General features: G+C 34.2%; 3 protein-coding genes across 3 annotated transcripts; 1 reads left to right on the plus strand and 2 right to left on the minus strand.

Moving 5' to 3' along the window:
• The first annotated feature begins 965 nt into the window (after positions 1-965).
• Positions 966-6,061, plus strand: LOC107609708 (uncharacterized). The gene is made up of 2 exons (XM_016311724.3): positions 966-1,942; positions 5,101-6,061. Exons 1-2 carry the CDS (start codon positions 1,415-1,417, stop codon positions 5,866-5,868), a joined length of 1,296 nt encoding a protein of 431 aa, XP_016167210.1. The 5' UTR covers positions 966-1,414; the 3' UTR covers positions 5,869-6,061.
• A 1,114-nt stretch (positions 6,062-7,175) lies between these two features.
• Positions 7,176-7,676, minus strand: LOC107608280 (transcription activator-like protein). The gene has a single exon (XM_016310117.3). It carries the CDS (start codon positions 7,619-7,621, stop codon positions 7,343-7,345), a length of 279 nt encoding a protein of 92 aa, XP_016165603.1. The 5' UTR covers positions 7,622-7,676; the 3' UTR covers positions 7,176-7,342.
• A 5,261-nt stretch (positions 7,677-12,937) lies between these two features.
• On the minus strand, positions 12,938-13,834 carry LOC107607490 (amino acid transporter AVT6A-like). Its single transcript, XM_021106758.2, has 2 exons — positions 13,405-13,834; positions 12,938-13,017 (listed from the first exon to the last, which is right to left on the minus strand). Exons 1-2 carry the CDS (start codon positions 13,832-13,834, stop codon positions 12,938-12,940), a joined length of 510 nt encoding a protein of 169 aa, XP_020962417.1.
• Between the last annotated feature and the right edge of the window lie 3,180 nt (positions 13,835-17,014).

Raw genomic sequence — 17,014 nt, forward strand, 5'->3', positions numbered from 1 at the left:
GCTTGATTAACAAAATTCTAAAAATTGAATCAATTATTGAATCATTTTAGTTATTAATTTATTAATTTATTAATCTAATTGATTCAAGGGTGACTCAATGAGAATAACTGTTTTATAATAAAATAATAAATAAAATATAAATAAACATACTATTTGATTAAAGTGTTGATTATTGAATAGTTCATTGATGTGTTATTGTTGAGATGGATACATCTAAGTGGTGCCCACATACACCTCATTGCAGTTTATGTGTGGCATAATAACAAAAGCTTATCTCTCTTTTCCATTTCGAAAATCTATTAGGTGTTAAACTCATGCCTAATCTGATAACTCCACTTTTGCTTTGATTTCTAAATTCTAATTACTATTTGGGAGGGGAGACGACCTTAGCTTATAGGAGGCCAGAAAGTCTTAAACTATTCCCCAATGAAGAGGGTATGATGATCTCAGTTATTATTTGTTATTATTACTTCAAGAAAATTATTGAAATAATTCCGTAAACAAAAAGAAATTATCAAACAAAATCAATCATTAAGCATTTAATTGGATACGACTATAATAATTGGCACAATTTGAGAATAGACAATTTTTACAAATAACATTTTAGACTAATTTAATTTTTACGCGTTATTTGTGTATTATTATATTAATAAAAATAATAAATTTTTAATTTATTATGTAATAATAATTTAAACACATAGATATGATAGAATAACGGTATAATATAAAGCTCTTTACACACATTAAAATTGAACCCTATTTATAATATAGCTAATAATCTTTGTTAATATTGGGGTTTAATATAGAGATTTTTTCCCATCTAAAAATTTTGAAGGTCAACACTTTTAATAATTTTTATTAATATTTAGTCAATATAATATTAATAAATATAAATATAAATTATATATTTTATTTGTATAAATTATAAAATACAAATTTTTATAAATATAAATATAAATTATTACGGGTTGAATATTAATTTAAAATAATAATATTATTGCTATTTCTACAAAAACAATAAAAATGTCTGCGCAACTGGGAACAAGCTGCTGAACGACGATGACTAAATCAAAATTGAAAATTCAATTCCATTTTTCTTTCATTCTTCCTTTCTGATTCTAAGTCTGAGATGGTAGGTCATCAAAGCCAGCCAGCCAAATATGCGTGTGGTAACAGCCATGTTGATAAGTGTAAACATGCTCCTTCCATTTTCTCTCTAGCTTCCTTCTTTTCATTTCATCGCATCCATTGCACACCACGTGATGAACCGAGCAATTAACAGGGGAAGAAGAAGGAGAAGCGCATCATCATCACCAAAAAACCAAACTACCAGTAGTAGTAACCGTGATAACCGTACCTAAAACCAAATCAGTTAGTTAGAGAGAACCCATAACCGAAAAAGAAAGAGAAAAAGATGCTGCGGAGCCCGAGGAAAATTTCCATGCCCTTTACGAAACTGGGTTGGAATCTTGATTGGCGTTTCCTTGTGTTAATAATGGCACTACCCCTTTCTTTATTTTTCATGTTCGTTTCTTTTCCCAACCCAACCACTTTAACAAACTTTTCCGCCTTTTACCCGGTCCGCCACTTTATGAGTATCAGGTTCCCTTTGGGAACCACCACCACCGCCATAATGGACGACGATTCTCCTCCTTCGCCTTCGAAGGAGGAGTTGTTGCGATCAAGAATGGCGGTGTGTTTGGTTGGAGGTGCTAGAAGGTTCGAACTCACAGGACCGTCCATAATAGAGATGATTCTGAAGGAGTACCCGAATTCCGATCTGTTCTTGCATAGTCCGTTGGATTCAGACACGTACAAGTTCTCGCTGTTGAATTCCGCGCCTAAAATCGCCGCCGTTAGAATCTTCCAGCCTCGGCCATTGCCCGAGAACGATTCCTACGTCCGAGTCCTCTCCTCCATGAACTCGCCTAACGGTGTCCAGGTTTCATGCCTATTCTTTTTCTCTCATTTTTTCTTTTCAATAATAATAATAATAATAATAATGATAATAATAATAATAATAATTCAGCAGCTTCGTAATTTTGGAGTATTAGTATTATATTTCTGAATTAATATACTACAATAATACGTACACTTCTTCCATGTATGCGTTTGATTATCCTTTCTTTTGATTTAGCACTTTTCTTTAGGGAGAGTTTTTTTTGGTTTTCCACCTCAGTGGATTTTCTTTTTTGCAGTGTCGATTGAATTCTTTTCTTTCCAGATACCCTTTCTCATCATCACCTAACCAAATAGAAAAATGCAAATTTCTTATTTTTATTATTAAAATTTGTTTTGTTTGAAAAATTAATTCATTCTTTTCTTCTTCCTATCATCTTCCAAAGTCTATTACTACGGATGCTAAAAAGCAGCTTTCGACTTCAATCGTCATTCTTGAGGGGGACAGAATATTTTTCAATAATAGAGAGAAGAGAAAAATATTACGGAAAGTGGTGGTAGGAAAGTTTGGAATCACTATTATTATTTTGATAAACCACTTTTAATAGGAATTTAATTTCTATCCATTGTTAGCCAATAATAGTCAATGCAAATCTCTTCTAAAGCTAATATCTAATTAAGTACATGAAAATTAAACTTTTTATTAGACCATCTCGAGTAGAGAACTCATCCCAATTTCTGTTTATAACCCACCTGTCATAAAAAGTAACTCCACATCAGCTTTTACGTCATAAACAATAAATATGAACTCAAAGCATCTTTCTCTTCTCCATTAGGAAGAACTAACTTTAGTCTTTATTGTGGTCCTACTTAATTAATTAATTAAAATACTTAAAATTAATATAATTAATTTTTTCAATAATATTATTTAAATTTATAAATTTAAAAATAATTCATTATTAAAAGATATTAATATTAAATAAATTCATATATAATAATAATAATACACAATATATAATTCGAGATTATACTAATTTATAGTTTTGTGTTTACAACTGCTAATTTTAATAATATCATTAGCATTTTAAATTTTAAAAATAAAAATAACCAACTCAACTAAACATTATTTTATAAGGTATAAAAATTAAATTTATTTTTTAATGTAAGTAAATTTAATTAATTATAATTTAATATAATAATATAAATAATATTCAATATTAATTATAATATAAATAATTAATATAAATTATTAATTAAATAAAAACTTAATTATTTAATCTAATTAATTATTTAATATAATTTTTATTATAATTATTACTAATTTAATTATTATTTAATTATTTAATTATTTTAGATTTTATATTATTATTTTTTTATAATAACTTGCCATTTAGCAAGTTATTATTGGTTAATTTGAGTCCCCGCTTAGAGGGACTCCTTTACCTTGATCCTTGTACGGGAATTCACTCCTTCTCTCCTCCAATGGTTAGAGTTCCTATATGTCAGAAAAAAATCAAAAGAAGAACTCATCATTGGAGGTGCTCTTAAACTCTCTATTTATCCAATTAAGTACGTGAAAGGCGGCTAACAATATTTTATAAATGGAATGGTATTTTTTTTTTTTTTTGTCTAAATTGGATGGCATATGGCAAACCGTCCCGGGTGTTAACAAATTTCTTTTTAGTTAGGAAAAAAATGCACTCCTTATTTAACATTACTTCACTTTTATTTTAATTTTGTTTTCCTTAATCGCTGTAGTCAATATTTGTATTAATATGACCATGATATAAAATTGGTAATATATCTATATATATAAACCTTTTCCCTTTGACTAATAAATACAAATTAATTCTTTCAAATGATCTCTTACCTAAATAATATACTATTTAAGTATTCATTTTTCTCTCTCATATTGGTTACAACTTTTTTAGATAGATATTTTCTTTAATTTCTCTTCCATTTTTGTTTTCTAATTCTGTCTAGATTAGATTATTCTTCACATTTTCTGTTGAATAATTTGTTCCAGCATTATTTTGTTGAGTTTGCCCGGCAGTGAAATTTGCCTCTCATTTAATTTACTTGGTCTCTTGAAGTTACAATAAGCCATAAAATGAACGTTCATCTATTCCAAAAAAAAAAAAGGGAAAAAAAATAAAAAGAACGTTCCTTGTAGTGCTTATTAGGTCATCACCAAACAACCATAGCTTGTTTCCACTTGCAATTCAACAATTCTACGTCTAAAGTCCCAACGAATTAAAAGATTTTTATTTCATAACGTCATCAATAATGGCTCCTAGTGTCTTAGCCTGCGTTAACCTCCTCCGTGATCGAATAGCAGATATTCTTTTTATTCTTTCTTATTTTGTGGGAAGCGGTCCATTTCAAACGTTGCAGTACTATTTTATTTTATTCGTTACACAAACATAACTCTAGCTGTTAGAAAAGCTTCATATTGCTTATTTTATTTTAAGTTATAACTATTAAAACATTCATCTTTTTTTATTATTTCAAACTGTCCAATAAGGCAATAAGAGCCTTCTATTTATTTCTAATGACCTGTATACCTGGACTTATTATTTAGGAGTTGAAACAAGCTATGAGCCTACGAGAGAGTGTGTGTGTGTAGGGACAGCAAGCTGAATTATTGGCAAGTGTACCATAGCTTTCTTATGCCGGAGTTGTATTATTATCTCGTCCTATGATGTTGATATAATTTTGAGAAAAATTATCTACATCTCATTCAGCAGCTTGGGGTTCCATATTGAGCTTCCCCTATATTTTCCTTCTCTTCCGAATATCACCGGTTCCTACTCTAATTTTATATAATATAATATCATAAGTTTAAAATAAATATCTAATCAGGAATATATTTTCTTTAATCATTATTAGGTGAATTTCTTAATGCTGGATCAGTAAATAAAGTTAGAATGCTAAACCATACTTCGCTTACTAAGAACAGAAACAGATCATGGCTTAAAATATGTTCTCTTGGGCTTTAATCTAGTATAGATGTTAGGATTAATCATATGACATGATTAAATTACTTTTGAAAAGGCCGTTTGTGGATCTAATGGTACTGGCATCTTTTCTTAGTTAATTAGTCGACACAAAAAATAAAATAATGTGAATTTTTGTTCCACTACTTGTCAATACTTTAGGGCTAACGTGCAAATAATTGGTGTTTTCAATATGTTTCGGCAGGGGCTTCTTCAATATTTCAACTTGGTGGAAGGATGCTTAAAGATGATAAAATCATATCAAGAGAAGAACAATTTCACCTACGATTGGGTAGTTCGAACAAGAGTTGATGGGTACTGGAACAAACCCCTTGGCCCTGAAAACTTTGTAAGAGGCAAGTACCTCGTTCCAGTTGGATCCTCGTACGGCGGCCTCAACGACCGTTTCGGCGCCGGCGATATTAAAACCTCAACCGTCGCATTGTCTAGGCTTTCCCTCATTCCAAAACTCGACTCTGCCGGATTCAACAACCTCAACTCAGAGTCGGCCTTCAAAGCCCAACTAACTACCCAAAAGGTGGCCCATCTCACCAAGCTTCTCCCCTTTTGCATTGTTTCGGACCGTAGGTACGATTTTCCTCCGGCCCGATACGGCGTGCCAGTGGCTGCGCTTTTCAGCCCAGGCCCGTTGAGTGGGGCAAAATGCAGGCCGTGTAGTCCCGTGTGCCAGGGGAAGTGCGTGGAGAGTGTGATGGAGTCACTGGACAAGCAGTGGAGTTGGACCCATTGGGCCCATGGGGCCCTTGAGCTGTGCGATGCCCATGATAGATGGGAGGCTGGTTGGGAAAAGATATTTGATCGTGTTGTTGGAAAGAAACTTGCTGGTGAACGAAAGAGAGTTCGATCTATGGATTTGGAAGAGTGCGTCGAAAGTTTCTTAAAATTTAAAAAACGAACTGCCATTTGGGATGCCCCTTCGGTTATACAGATTTGTAAATTGGGTTTGGATTAGAACTTAAAACAGCTATTTTTCCTTTTTTTTTTTCTACTTTCATAGTTATAGCTCCATTCACAATTTAGTAGAATTATTACTTTTATCAATTTTTTAGAATCGGATACACTATCAAGGAATAGACAATGTGGTATATAGTCACCAAAAAAAAGACAATGTGGTATATACAGTGAATTTCTATACTGTTATTGTAGATGCATGTTTTAATGATCCATTGTAAATAGATAAGCGGTCGTATGTTTTTTATTTGAATTTCGCAAGGGTATTTATACAATGTATATAATAAACTGTTTATTTAGTCCAATTGAAGTTAAAATAAAAAATAAATTCACTTTTTTATTCTACTATAGTAAAATTTTTCGGTTTCACTTTAATTTTAACCATCTAATCCTTGTATTAAATTTTATCTAATTCCTTCTTTGTGAACCACGGCACACCTCTCATCCTCTTCCTCGCGAGCTCCGATAATCATCCCACCACAGTGTTGCCAACTGACATTGCATCTCCCTCATCACCTTTCAGCTCCCGATCCATCCATTCTCAACCGAACATCCAGTCCCCATTGGAGTGTAGATTTTGCCGCAGTCAACCGGCTTCTCTTACATGCGCGTTTCAGCTTGTGGAACACGCCTCTCCTCCCTCACGCCGGCCTTTTCCCATCGCGGATCTCCATCTCATCCGTTGGTGTCGCAGTTCAAGCCCTGCCGTTGTCGTTTTGGTTACGTGTTCTGGTGAGTGGCTCGACCTTCTCTCTCGCGGCAGCAACCATCCTTGTGGTCCAGTTCTGCCTCCACCTCATTTTTGAGGTTAATGGCAAACTGCTCGACCCTGTTTACTACAATGGCACTATCTTCCACTGCGGATAAAATTGGATAATAAATATGCTTACATGATGAATTTTATTTTGCTTGTAAAAAAATTCTGCTTGTAACTCGATGTTTGTGTGTAGAATTTGTAGTTAGGTTTGATTAGGTTATTTTTCTAAATTACAACATTATGGTAAGGATTTGAATTTTTCGGGAACGTATTGTTCAAGTTAATGCTCTTAATGACTGCGTTGGTGTTTTCTTTAGCGCACAAAATTTTGTTCATGCCCGAATTAGTAAAGATAGTGATCCTGATTTTCAAATAATTGATTTGTGTTTATTTTGATTTTTCTTGGCTTGTTTGAATCATAATAACGGTAAGCATTCTATTACTTCTTCTTCCATTTTATTTTGTCAAGTATTAAGTACGATTGTACAAAGGTGCGTACTCATATTAGTATCATCGGATAAAAGGAAAAATAGGATAAAAAGAAGAGATAATTTATATCATACATGAAACTTCTTATAATTATCTATATGTACATGACTACATGTGTTACGCTGATATTGTTGGCTATTGCACTAGGCAGAAAAGGGAAATAAGGGAGGGAGATGTATTAATTGTAATACTGGTACTAGTATGATAATTATGATTTTACATGAGTAAGTTATTGGATATAAGATTGGCCAGTAATGTCTATATCTCGATCTCCAGTAGAAGGAGGATGGTGCTTGAATTTTATGACATTTTTATCAACGGGACCATCAGCACTTTGGCTCTCGCTTGCCGGTGCCTTTGTTTGTTGCTGATTATCTTTTTCTTCTTCTTCTTGTTGGTCCTTTTCTGTTCCGTACATTCCACCACCATAGGCACCATGTGTAACCGGCTCCATCCTTGAAATTTGGGGTCCATCTGCGAGTTTTTTCTTTGACTCCTGTTTTTCCATATTAATATTCAACGTTGCTATTCACCTGCCTTCTTCTTCTTCTTCTTGTATTCCGGCTCTTTTATGTTGTATTTGTATATTTATACGTCTTTGTCTCACCTTGTGAATCAAACGAGTGTCTCTTCTTGTTTCCGTGGCAAAATAGGTTCATGCCACGCAAAACGTTATGTTAATTATATTAGTTCTTCCATTATTGTATATATCCATTTCTATAGATATATTATGAGACTTCTAAATTTTATATGTGAATTAATATTTAACGCTGTTATATATTGACTTGTCTCTTTCTTTGAAATTTGGGTTCTTGTCACGATTTTTTTCTGACTCCTCTTTTTCTATTAAGATTCAATGCTGTTATTGAATTATCTCCTTATGCTGCTGCTTTATTTCACACAATCAGTTTTGCTATTGTTTCTTTTATGTTGTACACATATGCATTCATCTCACCTTGTGATTTAGACAGGTATCTCTTCTTATTTAGGTGGCAAAATATATTCATACCACGCAGCAACTCGTTTCTTTCCAATACTGTTATCCATATTCATTTCTATAATATTTAAATTGTACTACTAAATTTTATAGGTGAATTAAATTATTTTAAAATTTTAAAAAATAATTAAGTTAATTATCAACTTTTTTTTTTACATGTAACTGTATATCATGTTTAATTTATTTTTGGTAATGTTCACCGTAAACTTCAATAATTAAACAAGATAGGAGATTCGAAGAAAAATCAGTTCGGTCAAATTAAAATTTGAGAGATCTATATGATGGATTTGTATATATACTTTAATTTCATTATATTCTAAAGTATTTATACATTAAATTTCTTTCAACTTGTGTTATATATATAATAGATAATAAATTTTATTTTTATTTAAAAAAAATATTTTATTTTATGTTATTTTTTGAATAATTTTTTTAATAAATAAATTAAATATTTTATTTAATAATATATATAAGGCACGATTTTTAGGTTATATATATATGCAGTTTAGAAATCAAAACATATTAAGTTTATATGAAAAATATATGCATTATTATCTCATTTACATTCACAACGAAGTAAATATATATTTTTTAGATCAAATTAAAATTAGTATAATTTTTTATTATTTTTAAATCATATCAATTTAATTTTTAATTTAATATAATTTTATTTAAAAAAATTAATTTAAAATTATTTTTTAATTCAGTTCAATTTCAATTACTATGATTAGATTCATTCTAAATTTAAAATTAAAAGGAATTGCAGTTATTTTTTTAAACACTAAGTCTCGTGAATTGTAACCAAAGTTGCGATAATTGGACCGGTTATCGAACCGGTTGAGTAACTGATTCAATAGTTTAATGGTTCAATTGGGGTTGAATTGGTTTAATTAAATATAGAAAAATTATAAAAAATTCAATACATAATTTTAAAAATTTAAATTCAATAATTTCTAAACTAGCCAACGAGTAATAGCTCAAATGGCATAGTCTTCCCATACTCAATTAAGAGGTTGCGGGTTCGAGTCTCCTATCTTTGGTAAAAAAAATAATAATTCTAAACTAATAAAATTTAAAATTTAACAATTTTACAAAATAAATTATCTATAATTTATCATTAAAAGGTCATAAACAACTTCAAATATCAAATTTTATAACTAAAGAAGATCAAAACACACATAAATGACAAACACAATATATTTTGCAACCAAAAGAAACATTGAACAAACATTATGCTGTGATTGTTGATTATTTTGTGGCTGTTCCATCTAAATTCAAAATGACAGAAATCCAAAATCTAAAATCCAGACAAATATATCAATTCATACGACATTCAACATAATTAAATTCAGCAATTCATCCAGTTAATTCACCAAAACTCAATATAGCCGAATTCAACAGAGCAGAATTAAATTTATATAGCAAAATTCAAAATACCAAAATTCAAATAAAAATTCAACAGAGTAGAATTTTAATTTATATAGCAAAATTCTAAAATTGAACTTAGAAGAACTCAGAAGAACTCAATAGAATAAGAATTCAGAAGAACTCTGCATCTGAATTTGTGAACTCGAATCTGGCCTATATTCTTCATTGAATAAAGACTTAATTGAAAAAATAAAAACCCATGAACTCAAATCTGTCCAATTTATACAGTTTTGTCACCAACACCAAATACACAAAATTAATTGAAAAAAAAAAAAAACAGTGAAGCACTCACCGCGAGAGAGGCGGAGAACACAAAAGGTCTGAGCCAGACGATGACCAACGCTTCAGTGACGACGACAAGCAGACAATGACCACGACGACGCTAAGCTGACGACCAGACGACGCCAACGCTTCGGTGATGGTGCCACTTCGACCCTCGAGAGCTGCCTCGATCCGCGACGGTGAGCTTCACTCTGGCGTTTGGTGGAGGTGATGGTGGCATTTGTGTGGAAGAAGGTTGAAGAGAAATTTAGGGTTGGGGTGAATACTCCTCTTCGAAGAGGAAACCCAAGAAAGTGGCTCCAGCAACGTTCTTTTTACCTCAGCCCATTTTTTCCCTTCTTTTTTTTTACCCAGCGCCAAAACGACGCCGTTTTGTGGCTTGGGGGAAAACCGGGACTCGCTGAAACCCTGCCGGTTCAGTCGATTCACCGATTAACTGTCGGTTTGATCGGTTTTTTTCCGATTTTTTGTAGGGTGGTTTTATAGGTGAACCGGATTGGCTATCTGACCGGTTTCCAGTTAACCCAGTTGAACCAGCCGGTCCGGTCTAATTTTCAGAACCTTGATTGTAACCGTTACGAGGGTTATCCGAAACGTTGATTTGGGCTTGAACGTGAGGTCCAGATCCCTTTGTGTGGCTGTGTCTGAGTTGATATGCCGAGGTGCCACCTATTCAAGTTTCTCTTGAGGAGCACTACAAGAAATTACTGGAATAGCGAACGATTTGGCGACCAATTTGGCGACCGATTTAGCGACTAATTCTGGTGGTCGCTAAAACCTTGGTCGCTAATCAGAAAATAGCGACTAACTTCGGTCTCTAACCATTAGCGACCGATTTTAGCGACCGATTTTTGAGCAAGGCCACCAAGCCCTCACCAAAGAGTATCGGTCGCTAAATGGTGACCAAATTTTCCGTCGCTAAATCGGTCGCCAATAGCTGATTTGAAAATCTAAAATAGGTCACTAAATTGGTCGCTAACTCTTGAACTAAAAATCTAAATCGGTCACTAAATCGGTCGTTGTTCTTGATTTTAATTATAATTTTTTACTAATTTCACATTTACCACCATTAAAACTTAATTTTCAGATTTGTTTATGTGCATAATAACATAATAAAGTAAGTTTCTAATTAGGAGTAGGACCATCTTGAAATGCAGGGGTAACTCAATCTGTCACTCCAATAAAAATAATATATCAACAAAAAATTGAAAATACAAAAATTAATTTATCCAAACAAAATAGTACTAAATTGGTATCCCCATCAAGTTCGAAGCTTAAAACTCATGTTTGTGAAATGTACGATTAGAATACAAGTATAATACTATAATGTAACTTTGTTCATAATGCCGATGTCTTTGATTCGCTTAGGATGTAGGTATGATGTCCTTGTGAGCATGGCAATCTACTTGATCAAATTCATACTGAAATCCCAGAGTTTCTTAGCCAAATTAGCATCAGTTCCGTGGGAGATGATTTTGGACATATTGCTATCAGAGAAGTATTTGCCACTAACTCCCTACATAGCAGGCGAAATCTCATATTCAACATGATGAATGTTTCAACTATCTTGTATGCTAAATAACCATATATATGATGTCATGTGTCATACCTGCTGGACAATTTTAAGCACAAGTCTCCCAATTGCATTAACTATACCTGCATGAACCAAAAAATTGGATGGAAAATGAACCAACAACATACTTTATGAGTTTATGAAATAGTAGAATGTGGTAGTAGTTACCATTGGCCACACCCATATGACGAAAAAGGTTGGTGGCAATGGTTCCCGAATGAAGAGAATTCGCAGTAATATCAGCCCTATCTTCCTAATCATGATTCAGGAAGCAAGAATTAACATTATAGAGTGATAGCATAAGAGAGTAAAAAAGTAACTAACTTTCCATTCATTTAAGTTTTAATGGTGGTAAATGAATCCACTATGATAAAATATTCAGAATCACTTTTCTAATAAATAGCCAAAATTATATGTGGATAGAAGAAACATGGAAATCCTGAAATTACTACTTGATACTTTTTCAATTGGTTATCTAGTGAATCCTTATGTCCAATATCAATCGTTATACTAAATCCACTCACTACACTAACCAAGTAAACTCACATAACCACATAAGAGGGAAATCTGATTTGCAATGTAATCTCATCAAATCAAGATCTACTGGTTGGTGTTTGTAACATCATCGAATCCATCTTTGGATGGAAGAGCTTATAATCCTTTATGACTTGGAATAAGGGATGAAAAATTAGAAACTTAATTAAAAAAAAAGCAGCACTGATGTATAATTAAATTATTTTTTTAACTTTGACAAACCAAAATAACAAACTTTTTTTTGAAAGATCAATACTACTACTCTGTTCTATTATTGAAAGGTGAATTATACAATTCAGATCCAATTTTATAGATATTTCCAAACAATCACAAGTTGAGCAACAGAATTTGAAAAGCTAAGTACTATATTAAAATAAACAGAATTTGAAAACAATGTTCTATAGCACACAAACTTAAGCCTGAAAACAGTAAGAGCATACCCCATATACAGATTGTTCGACATAACCAGCTGCAATGAGATTCCAGGCAAACCAAATCGTCCTGCAAAATGAATGCAACAGCAAAATAACTTCATAGAGTTAAAAAATTTAAAATAAATAAATCGGATGCAGGCTATGTATAGCCCTTGTATGAAAACTAGAAGCAAGCTCTCGTTCCCAACAGATTAGGTTCTTCAAGAAGTTATAATTTTCTATCATAAAATAGGTATTTTAGAAACATGAACAAACTAAAGCTACTAACAAACAAACAAGGGAGAAAGCTGAGTCATCTTAAGCTTTAATGCAAATCTAATTTTGCCATTACTCTTCCAACAAACACTTTGACAAGTAATTTGATGGCAAAGAACAGCCCTTGTAGCAATAACATGTTATCAATTATATGCATGTAACTGTAGTGGTAAAAACAAGAACTTGTGCAAAAAAGTCTAAGAATTTCCAGTGTTCTCGATAAATCTTCCTTGGACTAAAGCTCTCACCGATTCACCTAAAGCTTTTCAGTGGAAGAAATATAGCTAGTGTTGTAAATAGGACAATAAATGTCCTCCCAGTTCACCAGTGTGCACTAAACCATCCTTCTAGGATACCAGAATGATGTTCTCCACTTGCAGATGTTCCAGAAAGCACATCACCTGCAATATCACCAATTCAAAATTGAATTAGTTAGAAAGCCTTATATCTGTTGCCTCCAAAAACTCATACGTGAAACCTAAGCCTATAACAGAAACTAACATCAAAACAACAATGACAGAAAAATAATTAACCATAGCCAGTTCCACTAGGTGCAATCAACTATATACATCTGAAAACATCATACCATCCTATGTATCAACAACAAAAAAGCCTTATCTCACTAACCACTAGGTGAGGTCAGCTAAATAGATCAAACGACACCATAATTCTTGGTCATAGAACACATACGTATTTAGCTCCTTTATACTTGAATCCTTTTAGTAACACAATCATATATTTTAATGAACCCAAATAACAAAATCAATTAAGGAAAGGGCATAGCATACCAATTATGATCATGTAAACAATGAGCACACCAATGTTATTGATTATGACACATAGCTGCACAAGTGCTTTCCCATATTTCCCAAATGAATCCCCCATGAGGCCACCATAGGAAACAACTTTTCCTGCCCTGGTGAACCTGATCAAGAACTCAATTGACTTCTCAATCAACAAAGCCATGAAGACTATGAAGGCGAGGCCAGGCAACATCCCCAACTCCCTTAAGGTTGCAAGCAAGGCCATGATCCCAGCACCAATGATTGTTGTTGACAAGTTGAAAAACTGCTCCCGAGAATGAAGCTCCATTGAAATCATCAAACCAGCATCACTCTCTTGAGTCTTAGGCAATAAGGGAGCATTCTCACTAACTGTTGCCTTGTTCTTCCTTGACTTCTTTCTCTCAGTCTTAGGTGTGGTGCTCACAATCATCATTTTCAGGTTCAAATTATTAAAGGTTTTGGAAAGTTTAAATCCAAAGAAGCTTCAGCTTTGTAACTCTGTAAAGAATAAAAAAAGGTTAAACAAATAAGAGTTTTACAACTTGATCTGTTAGGAACGAGAGCGAGGTAGGTAAGAGAAGAAGGGAAGAGGTAAACGAGAATGTGAGGGCGCGGTAGTATTAGCATCACTTAATTAACTCTACTGTTAGTGTGTATGAATGAGTCAGCAGTTATTTCAGCAACCCTTTAATCCCTTCTCCATGAGTGGACTGAAAGAAGCTCCTTCACTCTCTTTCCCTCCGTTTCATCATCTGCTCATAGCTTCCAAGTGATATATTCTCCATGAGTGCAAACAGATTTTGAGATGAATTAAATTAAAACTTTGAAAAAAGTTTTGCAATTTTTTTGAAAAGAAAACAAAAGACTTAAAGAAAATTAAAAAGTATCTAATCTAAGCAACAAGATAATCCGGTAGTTTGTCAAATCTGAACAATTCCCGGCAACGGCGCCAAAAACTTGGTGCACGAAATTAGCTCCGTAGAATTTGCACAGATAGACTGGCAAGTATACCGGATCGTCCAAGTAATACATCAGGTGAGTGAGGATCGATCCCACGGAGATTGTTGGTTTGAGCAAGCAATGGTTACCTTGCAGATCTTAGTCAGGCGGATAGAAATTATAGTTGTCACAGAAAATGCATAAAACATAATAAATAAATAAAAAGTTACTAGATAGACGAGAAACCAATGGTATGAGAATGGTTGAGGCTTCGGAGATGCTTTGTCTTTCTGGATTAACTTTTCTTGCTGTTTACTTCAATAACTTTCTAATTCCTTCAATGGCAGCCGTAAGTGATTAACTCATGTCCTCTCATCAAATTAATCTCCTCCACTACAGCAATCCACCACATTGAGATGACTCATGTCCTCTCATCAAGCCACCTCTAGGTTTCTCACTGTAGCAAAAATGAAGCTCTAAGCAATCCACTCCTCTTCACAGTCCTACTCAAGGTGCCACAGATAAGGCAGATCTTCCGGATCAGAAAGTGTTGCTTCTTTGACTCTAGTCTTACGCCACAGAGACTTCACTTACCCACGGTCAACGGGATTTCATGTCACGTATCCAAAGTTGCCCAGGTACTCTATTGGAATCCGCAATACAATCTCTAGCTTTGGTTCAACGCTATCCGGGTCAGGACTCACACGGAACCTATGTAGAACAAGGGTGATTGTCATGGGTCACCCTTAATTCATGAGATGAAGAACGAGAATGCATAAGAGAATAAAATTAGACATATCAAACTAGAACAGTAATATTATTAATCCATAAAACTCAGCAGAGCTCCTAACCTTAACCTTAGGAGGTTAGTGACTCATAATATTTGAAAATACAAAATGGGGGAGGAAGAAGATTGGTGGAACCCCTAAACAAGGGTGATCTTCTCCTATATATACTAATCTGCTAACTAAGAATTACAAAATTAAGATAAACTAGTCTTGTAGTGCGAAATCTACTTCTGGGGCCCACTTGGTGAGTATTTGGGCTGAGCTTTAAGTGTCTCTACGAGCTAGTACCCCTTAGGGGCGTTGAACGCTGGCTAGGGACTCCCTTTTGGGCGTTGGACGCCGGCTGCTCCCCTGTGGGCACTGGACGCCAGGAATGAGACTGGTGGTTGGCGTTGAACGCCAGTTTTGGGCCTTCATTTCCAAAGCAAAGTATGAACTATTATATAATTTTGGAAAGCTCTGAATATTAGCTTTCCATAGCTATTGAGAGCACGCCATTTGGACTTCTGCAGCTCCAGAAAAGCTCCTTTGAGTGCACGGAGGTCAGATCCTGATAGCATCTGCAATCCTTTCTTTTTCTCTGAATCAGACTTTTGCTCAAGCTTCTCAATTTCAGCCAAAAAATACCTGAAATCAACATAAAATACGCAAACTCAAAGTAGAATCCAAAAATGTGAATTTTGCACTAAAACCTATGAAAACTTAATAAAACTTAAACAAAACATAACGAAAACTATATGAAAATGATGCCAAAAAGCGTATAAAATATCCGCTCATCACTGTTTCTTTAAGCTTTCCTCCATGTTTGCCCCTATACTCATTGTTTTGTTGGGGGTGGTCTTCGATTTGTATCTCCTCCGTTTTGCCTTCTGGTTGGGGTCGTAGTTCTTCTTGAGTTCGAACTCCTCCTAACTCGATTGTGTTAACTTCTTTGCCTTCCGAGTTGCCTTTCAAACTAAGGCTCTCGTTATAGCATTTTCTTGCTAGCCTTTGATCTCTTTTAATGGTGGCAATTCCTTAAGCTGTGAGAAATTTCATGCAAAGATGTGGAGTGAAAACGACAACTGCAAGTCGATTCAAGGTTGTCCGACTGATGCCTAGGCATCTTAGGCTAGTTTCACAAGCCTTTTTCATTAGTTTTCATTTGGTTTCATGCACTTTCTTAGGCAATAAGTAAGCTTTGGATGAGAATTGTATGCATATCTTGATTCAATCAAACATGGTTAATTATGTGAATTTTCATGAGATTTATGCAAGATTTACTTGAATGCTATGAATGATGCAAAATCTTGTGATTATGGCAAGGCTTTAATGCATTTGTTTGGTTGATGAAAGGTAAAGAGAAGTAGAGGAAGAACAAGGAAGAAGTAGAGAAAACAACATTGGTGGCAAAGTTGGTGGCACCAATGTTACTTCAAACGTTGCCTGTAGGAAAAAGGAAGCAACATTGGTGGGAAAGTTGGTGCTACTAACGTTGCCTCAAACATTGCTTGTAGGAGAAAGAACCAACGTTGGTGGAAAAGTTGGTGCCACCAACGTTGCCTCAAACGTTGCTTAAGGAGGAGGTTGAGCAACGTTGGTGGCCTAGTTTGGCTCACCAATGTTGCCACAAATGTTCTAAGCATGAGAAGCAACGTTGGTGGCCCAAAATGGCTCACCAACGTTGCTAGCAATGTTGCCACAAGAAGAGGTGCAACATTGGTGGCCTAGTTTGGCTCACCAATGTTGTCACCAACACTCCAAAGCCTAGCATGCAACGTTGGTGGCCCAGGGGTGGCTCACCAACGTTGCTAGCAATGTTGCAACAAAAAATGGTGCCCAACATTGGTAGGAACATTGGCAAAACAACATTACCACCAATATGTTCGACAAAATTTTAAATTGAG

This window comes from Arachis ipaensis, chromosome B7 (assembly GCF_059453495.1).
Source record: "Arachis ipaensis isolate K30076 ecotype BB chromosome B7, ASM5945349v1, whole genome shotgun sequence".
Classification (NCBI taxonomy): domain Eukaryota; kingdom Viridiplantae; phylum Streptophyta; class Magnoliopsida; order Fabales; family Fabaceae; genus Arachis; species Arachis ipaensis.

Bases quoted from the DNA above. Each gene is read 5' to 3' on its own strand.
- LOC107609708 (XM_016311724.3), top strand. From the start codon at position 1,415: ATGCTGCGGAGCCCGAGGAAAATTTCCATGCCCTTTACGAAACTGGGT. The intron at 1,943-5,100 runs GTTTCATGCCTA...ATGTTTCGGCAG, and splicing joins ACTCGCCTAACGGTGTCCAG to GGGCTTCTTCAATATTTCAA.
- LOC107608280 (XM_016310117.3), bottom strand. From the start codon at position 7,621: ATGGAAAAACAGGAGTCAAAGAAAAAACTCGCAGATGGACCCCAAATT.
- LOC107607490 (XM_021106758.2), bottom strand. From the start codon at position 13,834: ATGATGATTGTGAGCACCACACCTAAGACTGAGAGAAAGAAGTCAAGG. The intron at 13,018-13,404 runs GTATGCTATGCC...GTGATATTGCAG, and splicing joins TGTTTACATGATCATAATTG to GTGATGTGCTTTCTGGAACA.